The sequence below is a fragment of the Rutidosis leptorrhynchoides genome, chromosome 10 (assembly GCF_046630445.1).
Source record: "Rutidosis leptorrhynchoides isolate AG116_Rl617_1_P2 chromosome 10, CSIRO_AGI_Rlap_v1, whole genome shotgun sequence".
NCBI lineage: Eukaryota > Viridiplantae > Streptophyta > Magnoliopsida > Asterales > Asteraceae > Rutidosis > Rutidosis leptorrhynchoides.
In genome coordinates, this window is record NC_092342.1 from 340311650 (window position 1) to 340322607 (window position 10958).

The following is a 10958-nucleotide window of genomic DNA, read 5'->3' on the forward strand; positions in this document are numbered from 1 at the left end:
ATCTTCGCACTAGCATAATTCTTAACAAATATGACAGAATCTTATTCAGATTTGATGTTATAAGGTCTGACCAAATCAAACAAAAGCGGTCCGGTAAGCATATAGCAAGATCAGAATACCGGGGCTCATCCTATTAATTGAACTCTAATCTAATGTGCAACCCACATAAGCACGTCGCAAATAAAAAAGATATAAATGTATGCACGGATAATAACGTTGTAAGATCAATACGAGATCAACTAATATAGAAATATCTGAGGTAATTTTAAATAACTAACCCACTTCAGAATAAAACTTAGCATAACTAACCATCAAATCACAGGTGAAGTAAAATGGATACAAAAATGATAATCGTAAATCAGTATTAAAAGTAGAATACATACCTTAAGTGAGATAATTGACAGTGGAAGACTGAAGAACAAACAATGTTTAGGCATCACTCGAAGTTGTTAACGTGTTGACAGGTCGAATTTATGATAAACAGAACAAAACACTGATTATTAGGTGTTTATCATTTAATTCCATTTCTTCAACCGTCATCAAGATTAAACATTTATTCCTCGGAGAATCAAAGAATAATACAAACAACAACTAAACTGATATAAGATTATGTTTGACACCAAATCTCAAAATAGATTCAGTTCATGAAAATTTCTTATACATTAAACTTCTAAAAAATCAACATAAGTTCAACTAACCCGTTCACAAGATTAACCTTGAATCAAGGATTTTAACTCGAATCGGGAACTTGGTATATAGCCTATCTTAAACATACAACCCATAACAATTAAACCAACATCCAACCTATCCTTTTGAAACAAAATAGCAATTAAGTTTTCAAAAGTTTTTCGGCGGGGTATGAGCCGATTCTCGACCATATACGACAACCAATATATTCCTGCTTCAATAAACCCTTCCTCACTCAATCCAATTATGACATCATCATCAATACAAACAGAAGCGGGCTCCACACCTTTGTCCTGCATCTCATCCCAAAGTTTTTTCACTTCTTTTACACGTTTCATCTCGTAAAGCTTTTCTATGAGGGACCCATATGTTGCAGATGACGGCTGCAACCCGCGTTCAAATAATTCGTTTAAAAGGTTCAAACTTTCACCCAATTTACCATCTTTACATAAACCCCTAATCATAGAGTTGTACGTTACAACATCTCTAGCAACACCCTGTTTCTCCATTCGCTTAAATAATCGAAAAGCCACCATTGTTCTTCCATTTAAACACAACCCGTTAATCAAAATGTTGTAAGCAATAACATTATCCACATAACCTCTATCACACATTTCATTGTAAAGATTTAACACATTACTTACGTCACCAACCCTTAAATACCCGTATAACATTATATTATACGTGTACCGATTTAGTTTCATTCCCTTATTAATCATCTCAAACCATAACTTTCTTGCTTCCCCAAGCCAATTAACTTTACAAAGACCTAAAATCATAGTCGAGTACATCGTTTGATCAGGTGCGTACCCTCTATCCTTAAGATCATTAAATATACGTAACGCTTCACGTTGCATATTTGTAAGACACAGCCCGTGTATAATCTGTTGATAAGTATATAAATCCGGATCAATACCTTTTGCAATCATAATATGAAGAAGTCCCGATGCTCGATTATAATCATTTTTCAATGTAAACTCTATTATCAACTTATCAAAAACAGATTTTTGTGGAACATGCCCATCATCCAACACTTGTCGTAGAAGTTCATAACCTTTTAGAACATTTCCATTAGAACAAAACGCTTCAATCAAACAATCAACCGTATCAACATTGGCAACAACACCAAGTTCCATCATTTCACTGTATAATTCCCACCCAACATCAACAAAACCGTCTTTAACGCACGCACGTAAAACACAATTCCACGTCTCTAATGACGGGCAAGATCCAATCTTTTTCAACTCATCGAATGCCTTAACGGCATATTCAACCATTCTACTATCACATAAACACCTAACATACATTTCAAGCCCGTCTGCTTCGGGAACAAACTTTGTAAATTCAAGAAAACGTTTTGCAGGTTTTGCAGCGTTATCTTTAACAAGCGAATTGAATATCAAAGTACAAGTAAATTGATCAGGTGAATACCCAAATTTAGAACTGAGCCAATACAAAACCCTAATTGATAAAAAAGCATTCTTTTGCTGGACAAACACTTTTTTTAAAAATCCTGAATCTAGAAAACTAACATTGGGGAAATCAGATAAAATTGTATTTTCCCATCTGGGTTTTGACCTAATTGTTGCACAAATTTCTTTCACAATTTCATTCAAATGTTGAGGTCTACCAGTATAATCATTTGTGATGTTTCTACTTTGTTGATTAGGGTTTTGGGTATATTTGGGGGATGGGCGACGAAATAATTTAGTGAAGGGAGGTGACACTCTTGCCATTAATTGATAATGAAATCAGAAATAAAACTGAAATAGATACAGATTGACATGTATGTATAGGCGAGTCTGAACAATGCTTACCAGTACTATTGAACTCTCGAAAAAGGTTTGAAAGCAAATGTCTCGTTGAGATGATTCGGATCTGTTGGTTTCACCACAAAAAATATTAGATTCCGGTGTTGCAGATTGTCGATTGGGTGTCGATAAAGGACCAGGTCCTGTGTTTTTGAGCCGATTGCTTCTAATGGGCTAAATAATGAATCAGTTGGGCCTGGTATTGGCTCAATTAGAACTCCGTCAACATATAGAACATGTGGCGTCATGATACTATAGAATGTGTCTCGAGTATATCAAACTATTATTACCTGTTTACACATAGTTTAACATTTGAGCAGGGGTAAGAAAAGAACTGATTGCACTGTCGGTTAAGTCGGTTAGGTTTGGGAATTAACCCGTCCAGTTTCGCCCAAAAACGCTTAAAAAGTCGGTCAACGCTAAAATTTGGGTCAAAATCTGGGTGCTAAAGTTTGAGTCGGTCAAAGTCAAAGTTAATCAAAGTTTTAATATTTTTTTATGCAATGTTGTACCCCTAGTATGAAGTTAACAAGATAGTAAAATAGAATCAAACTAGCGTTATGTACATTGTAAATTAGTTAGAATTCATTCTTAGTTGTTTGCCAATGTAAATAGTGCTCGGTTTTCTTATAGTTCTTGTAATATAGGATAGGAGCTTAACATTTGGCAACATGGGAACTGTAATCGTTTTAACGAACCAAAACTACGTAGACAGTTGGCACAAGCTAATTAGGCTATTCTAACCAGAATTAGTACTGAAGATTTATCTTATAATTACATGGTTGGATGTTTGATGGCCGAAAAATGATATTGTAGAAAAACAGAAGTATATCATATGACCTCATATTTACTCTTTACCAAGTTTTACTTGGGTTATGTTTGAATAGCTAAAGCTGCAGCTACAAGTAGGAGTTAGGAGTTTTTAAGCTTTTTATTTTTTTAATTGTGGGTTCAGGCAAGAGCTTTTACTAATTTAAGAAGATTTTTTAGATAAGTGGCAGATTTAGTGTAAAATGACATAATAACATAGTTGGATTAAGTATTAATGTTACGAAACCTTCATAAATGTGTTCTCGAGTTTTTTTTTCCGATGGAAAAGAATGTAATTGAAAGGGAAAAAGAAAAAAATGATAAAAAAGAATGTAATATAAAATTACTTATATGTATTCTCGAGTTGGATATAAAGTAAAAGAAAAGAAATTAATCAAAATACAAACTTTTACAATTTTAACCTTTCAAAAATTGCAATTACTCTATAAATATAATTAAGTTTTATGAATACAAATCAATTATCAGTTATATGAAATCATATTAGTTGAAAATCAAATTCTAAAATCTCACGAATACTTTGACCAACCACCTACTGCACCATACTTGGATCAACTACTAAGCCTATCGAACTTTCAATCGCAAAACAACTGTATAAATAATTAGGGAGTAAATAATAGGAATGCTAAGGGTAGAAAGGTCATTATATACATGTTGTAAGTGTTTTCCTCTCCAATCCCCTCAAAATTGGGCGGAGAGTGACATAAACAAATAAGCCTATGTACTTTCACCTCAAACCTACTTCTCTCCATCCCTTTCTTTTATAAAAAAAACTTAAGAATAGTTAATTGGCATCCTATCCACTTGTTTCCTTTCTTTTTCCTTATAAAAAAACTTGAGAATGCACCCAAAAAAGAGTCACTCATACCTTTCTGTTCAAAAGTTAACTGTCAATATATATGTTCTTTTATCACTAGGCACTAGCTAGGAATAAGTTGGGATGGGCTGAGTTGGGATGGGTTGCGTTTCATCTGGTTGGGGTTGGGTTGACGAGCTATTGATACCCGTTTCCCAAGCCCATCCCCGATCAAAGATCTTTGACACCGACCCAAGACATTTTAAATATACTAAAAGTGACGGAATGTTTGGTCGTTCCAGGGAAAAACGACAGCAAAATTTTTTTCTTTTACAAAACACTCCCCCGAAGGCCCGAACAATGTTAAACATGCAGATTTTGCAGGGGCTAAAACTGTAAAATTAATATCCTTTTTAGAAAACTCCACCCACATTTTCAACGGTCCATATCTTTTCGTTCGCCGCGAGTTAAATTCTTCCGACATCACCGTTTAACTCGGAAAAAAATTACAAACACAACGAAACTAAGTATGCGTAAAACGACCGCTTTTTAGAAAACACTAAATATTTCAGGCTATTTTTCATACATATACACACACGCACAATAAACGAGCCAAACTAACTACATCACACTCATGGTTTCGTCTTCCTTTACGCGATTTTACTGGTTCTAAAAACGCGCATGCCATTAGGTACAGTAGGTACTAACCACGTGGATCAATCACACCCTCATCACCGCGATTTTGGTTCTGTAAGTATATAACGCTACGTTAAATGTGAATACGCAGCCGGAAAAGCCCCGCCGCATCGTGCGGGCCGATCCGGATCTAGTTTCACACAAAAAAAACGTGTACACAAATATATAGTCAATAATTTTTGTGCCAATGACATGGACAAGGAGTCGATATCATTGTTCATTGAATACTTCATACACATCATTTGTTGTTACTATTAGAATTCTTATTAATAATTATTCCATTTTAGAAGCAGTATTGGATTTGAATACTCCTATGTATTTGTTGTAACAAAAATAATAAATCATGATGTTATATTGTATATCATATCATATCTTATAGTAAAGTAATAGTAATATATAGATATAGATTCGAACACAGTGCAATCCCACCCGAAAGAAAGTACCATGCACTAAAACATGCCTAATGATCACACTACCTTAAAAACAGCATCAAACAACAAAAACAAATCAAGTTTCCACATAAAATTATACACATAAAAAAGTTTCTTTTTACATAAAAGTACAATGAAAAATTTAAAGAAAAAACATCATGATATACAACGTTAGTGTTCATACTTTAAAGATGCTTAAGGGCATAAGCCACTAGATATTATTTAAAAAAACTAAATCTTTGAACTTAACAACGATATGGTGTTTGTGTATAGACTAAATGAGATATAAACATGACATAAAATACTAATACAATGATGTACAAATCTCAATCTCTTCTAATAACCTGAACAGAATAAGTTTAACCATTTTAATACTACCAAATTATATAAATAAATATAAATATAAATATAAATAAATTCTACTAATTAATTAAGGGGAAGCACCCCATAAAACCTCTGAAATAATAGTAGCAACTTCAGGATCACAAACACAAGCTTCCCTAACCTTTTTCAACACTTGTTGTTTTAATGCCCTTTTTTCCCTTTGTCTCAAACCTTCACCTACTTCCAATTGCACTGCAAATCTTGCAACACAGCCTGCAAATGCCTGCTGCTGTTTCTCACCAATTTTACATTTTTGCAGTTCCACAAGTTTCTTAACTAAATCCTCTTCCAACATCGCCTCAATCGCTTCTTTTCGACCATAATACCCGATCTCCAATAAGCAATCAAACGCCTGTACACGAACTAACAAGTCTTCAGAGCTTAAAAAACTAACAATTTTCGTAATTTCGCCATTCGACACTATTTCGTCTATGATTGGGCTTTTAATCGAGTTGATCAGTTTAGTTAACACTAAAATCGCGCGAACAGATGATAAATTGATAATTGCACGAACAATGTTTCCCATTAACACTTGACCTACAAACACATTTTTATTAAACTTGATTAATTCAGCAATGGCAAAAGCTGCAGTTTCTCTAACTTGAACAGAGTATTTACATTCATTCAGTATCGTTTCGAGCTCGGCGAAAACCTTCGATCTCAGGATCAAATCCTGTAATTCATGATCGAATCCTTTCGCGATTCGTTCCTCAAACTGTTCAATCAAATCAATTAAATACTCATCTTTGATCTCACAAGCTTTACGAAGCGATTGCGTTAGGGTTTCGATAAACTCTCGATTGATCCACGCTTGAATTTCGGACTCAATCAATCCGGCAAGTCGTGAAATCTCGTGTGAGTTGACTCGGTTGATAATGAATGACTTGAGTGCGTGATGAGGATGATCGGAGATACATGAGCTGTGAACTAGGGTTTTGAGAGATGTTAAGTGAGTTGATAACGTGGCTAATTGTGGATCGTTGGATAAAATTGAAATATCGAGTTCGAGTAATGCTTTGATTGATGGAGATGATGTGATGGAATTAGGGTTTTTTTGTAAGGCGCGTGAAGCTTGTTTAAGAGCTTGAAGGATTGTAAGGATTTGGTGTGGATTGGTTTTAGGGGTGAAATTGAAAGTTTTGGTTTTAGTTTCAGGTTGGGTTTCCATGGCTGATTGTAAGGTAGAGATGAAAAGGAAAACAAACGTGTTTTGTATTGGATTAAAAAAGCGTACAGAAATAGCCCAGTTGTTTCCAGCTATGTAACCGGTAACCGGTTATTACCAGTTAATGTACGAATTTATATGAATACTCCGTAATATTTTCTTTATTTGTTTTTATTTATATTTAGGAAAATCCATTTATTTATTTATTTATTTATTATACTTCACATCCATTTTTATTTACATATTTATGGAGTATTTATATACTGTTATAATTCAGTAGGCTTATAACTACCTTTAGTGGTTTGATTCTTGATGTTATAATTCAGTAGGCTTATAACTACCTTTAGTGATTTGATTCTTGATTAAGAATGCTAATAATGAAGTGTAAGAGCAAAGATGATAATGGAGAGAAAGAAAGAAACAATTTGTAAGTGTGAGAAAATGGTGCAAGTTTAATGCTTGCATTCATGGCTATTTATAGCAAAAATATCACAAGTTTAGGTAATACAATAATATTACTTTTGTGTATCAATAATTGACTATCCATTTATATATATATTTATATATTATAACACTCCCCCTTGGATAGCAATTTTGTTTGTTGAAGATCAACTGTAAGTTACTGCCTCGTTAAAAACCTTGCTAAAGAAAACTCAGTGGGAAAAAAACTTTAGCTAAGGGAAAAAGAGTGCAGCATGGAGTTGACTCCCCCTCAAGTAGACATCGCTTCAGTTGTTACATCTTTTGAACATGTCTCATGCCAATGTTATGAACGTGTGTTCTGAAAATAGCAGTTGGAAGTGCTTTAGTGAAAAGATCAGCAGAGTTTTTGCTGGATTGAACATATCTCATTTCAATCTCGTTGTCCTTAATGAGATTTTGAGTGTATGAGAAGAATCTAAGAGGTATGTGTTTGGTTCGGTCACTTTTGATATACCCTTCTTTCATCTGTGCTATGCAAGCTGCATTATCTTCATAGATAATTGTTGGACTTTTATCGCGTTCTAGTCCACAAGAATCAGTAATGATTTGTGTCATTGATCTCAACCAAAAACATTCCCGAGTAGCTTCATGTAATGCAATCACTTCGGCATGATTTGATGATGTAGCAACAAGTGTTTGTTTTTGAGAACGCCATGATATTGCAGTACCTCCATTTAGGAATACATATCCAGTTTGAGATTTAGCTTTATGTGGATCAGATAAATAACCTGCATCAGCATAACCAACCAAATCTTGTTTTGATTCGTTATAATAAAATAATCCTAAATCAGTAGTTCCTCGAAGGTATCGAAATATGTGTTTGATCCCATTCCAGTGTCTTTTGGTAGGAGCAGAGCTGAACCTTGCCAACAAATTAACTGCAAAAGAAATGTCAGGTCTTGTACAATTTGTAAGATACATAAGAGCTCCAATTGCACTAAGATATGGTACTTCTGGTCCAAGAATATCTTCATGATCTTCACATGGACGAAATGGATCAGTTTCAACATTGAGTGATCTAACAACCATAGGAGTACTTAATGGTTTTGCCTTGTCCATATTGAAACGTTTCAGAATCTTTTCAGTATATGTTGTTTGATGTACAAGTAAACCATTAGGCATATGCTCAATTTGTAAACCAAGGCAATACTTGATTTTTCCGAGATCTTTCATTTCAAATTCTTTCTTTAGAAGTTGAATGGCTTCATGGATCTCTTTATTTGTACCTATGATGTTAAGATCGTCAACATAAATAGCTATGATCACATATCCGGATGTTGTTTTCTTAATGAAAACACAAGGACAAGTAAGGTTATTTGTATACCCTTTGCTTATCAAGTAATCACTTAATCGGTTATACCACATACGTCCCGATTGTTTTAACCCATATAAAGATCTTTGTAATTTAATTGAATACATTTCTTTGGGTTTTGCATTTGATGCTTCTGGTACCTTAAATCCTTCAGGTATCTTCATATATATATCACTATCAAGTGATCCATATAGATAAGCAGTCACAACATCCATGAGATGCATTTCTAAATTTTTAGAAATTGCCAGGCTGATTAAGTATCTAAAAGTAATTGCATCCATAACAGGGGAATAAGTTTCTTCATAATCAATTCCCGATCTTTGAGAAAAACCTTGAGCTACAAGTCTAGCTTTATACCTTGTAACTTCATTTTTCTCATTTCTTTTTCGGACAAAAATCCATCTGTATCCTACAGGTTTCACATCTTTAGGAGTGAGAATGATGGATCCGAAAACTTTTCTTTTATTGAGTGATTCTAATTCAGCTCGTATTGCTTCTTTCCATTGAGCCCAATCATGTCTATTTTGACATTCAACCATAGATGTTGGTTCTGGATCATCATCATTATTCATGATGTCATATGCAACATTAAATGAAAATTTCTCATCAAGATTTTTCATTTCATTTCGGTTCCATAATATTTTTGAATGTGCATAATTGATTGCAATTTCTGTATTGACATCATCAATCTCCTCTGCAGTAGGAGTACTGATTTGTGGTTCTTCTTGAACACTTTCTTTTACCTTATTATCAGCTGATTTTCTTTTTCGAGGATTTTTATCTTTGGAACCAACTGGTCTCCCACGTTTCAGACGTGGCATAGATTCTTGAGTGACTACATTATCAGTTTTCCGATTTGAAATCTCAACTCGAGCTGGAGTATTAACTGCTGGTATATATGATTTAGTCACCCTTTTTGTATCTGTGAATGCATCAGGTAATTGATTTGTAAGTTCTTGTATATGCATTATCTTTTGAACTTCTATCTCGCATTCTTTTGTGCGAGGATCAAGATACTTTAATTGAGGTTCACACCATGAAACATCATTTTCTTTATTTTTTATTTCTCCCCCTAATCTAGGAAACAATGTTTCATTAAAATGACAATCAGCAAAACGTGCTGTAAAAACATCACCTGTCATAGGTTCAATATACTTTATGATTGAAGATGTTTCATATCCAACATATATTCCCAACCTCCTTTGAGGACCCATTTTTGTACGTTGTGGTGGCACAATTGGAACATATACTGCACAACCAAATGTTCTAAGGTGGGAAATATTTGGCTCTTGACCAAAAGCAAGTTGTAGGGGGGAATATTTATGACTTGCACTTGGTCTGATGCGAATCAATGCAGCAGCATGTAAAATTGCATGACCCCATATAGATACAGGGAGTTTTGTTCTCATTATCAATGGTCTAGCGATTAACTGTAAACGTTTAATCAGTTACTCGGCTAAACCATTTTGTGTATGCACATGAGCAACAGAATGTTCAACAACAATTCCTATAGACATGCAATAGTCATTAAATGCTTGAGATGTAAACTCACCAGCATTATCAAGTCTCACCTTTTTAATGATGTAATCAGGAAAATGTGCTCTCAATTTAATAATTTCGGCAAGAAATTTTGTAAATGCCACATTACGGCTTGATAACAGACAAACATGAGACCATCTACTAGATGCGTCTATTAGGACCATGAAATATCTAAATGGTCCACATGGTGGATGAATTGGTCCACAAATATCACCTTGAATTCTTTCAAGAAACATTAGTGATTCTTTCTCAACCTTAAGTGGTGAGGGTCTAGTTATCAATTTTCCAAGAGAGCAAGATATACATGGAATCATTGTATCATGAAGGATTTTTCTATCCTTCAGTGGATGTCCATGTGTACATTCAATAATTCTTTTCATCATTGTTAATCCTGGATGGCCCAATCTGTTATGCCATAAATTAAATACACCAGGATCAATATACTTTTCTTTAATCACCATATGTGCTTCTGGTACATTTATATGTGTATAATGTAATCCAGAATTAAGTCTTGGCAGTTTTTCAATCACGTGATTCTTGTTAGTGATACTTAAATATTTCTCATTTTCTGTCGTTACTGACTGATAATCATATCCATTAAGGTATATTTCAGAAAAACTCAATAAATTTCTGCTTGACTTAGGAGAGAATAAGGCATTATTAATTAAAAATGTTGTACCGTTTGGTAATATGAATTTTGCCTTTCCTATCCCTTCTATCAAGTTAGCAGCACCTGATATTGTATGTATAGTTCCTTTCGTTGGTTTCAAATCAATGAAATATTTTTCAGATTTAAGTATAGTGTGTGTAGTACCACTATCTGCTA

General features: G+C 34.1%; 2 protein-coding genes across 2 annotated transcripts; both read right to left on the reverse strand.

The window, feature by feature from the left end:
* Positions 1-430: 430 nt before the first annotated feature.
* Positions 431-2564, reverse strand: LOC139873013 (uncharacterized). The gene has a single exon (XM_071860940.1). It carries the CDS (start codon positions 2421-2423, stop codon positions 711-713), a length of 1713 nt encoding a protein of 570 aa, XP_071717041.1. The 5' UTR covers positions 2424-2564; the 3' UTR covers positions 431-710.
* A 3030-nt stretch (positions 2565-5594) lies between these two features.
* Positions 5595-6931, reverse strand: LOC139872882 (uncharacterized). Its single transcript, XM_071860811.1, has 2 exons — positions 6252-6931; positions 5595-6170 (listed from the first exon to the last, which is right to left on the reverse strand). The coding sequence occupies exons 1-2, from the start codon at positions 6799-6801 to the stop codon at positions 5680-5682; spliced, it is 1041 nt and encodes a 346-aa protein (XP_071716912.1). The 5' UTR covers positions 6802-6931; the 3' UTR covers positions 5595-5679.
* Positions 6932-10958: the final 4027 nt, after the last annotated feature.

What these genes read in the sequence shown, in the direction of transcription:
- LOC139873013 (XM_071860940.1), bottom strand. Translation starts at nt 2,423, where the DNA reads ATGGCAAGAGTGTCACCTCCCTTCACTAAATTATTTCGTCGCCCATCC.
- LOC139872882 (XM_071860811.1), bottom strand. Translation starts at nt 6,801, where the DNA reads ATGGAAACCCAACCTGAAACTAAAACCAAAACTTTCAATTTCACCCCT. An exon ending in CGAAACGATACTGAATGAAT is followed by an intron (nt 6,171 to 6,251) that starts GTAAATACTCTG and finishes ATGTGTTTGTAG; the next exon opens with GTCAAGTGTTAATGGGAAAC.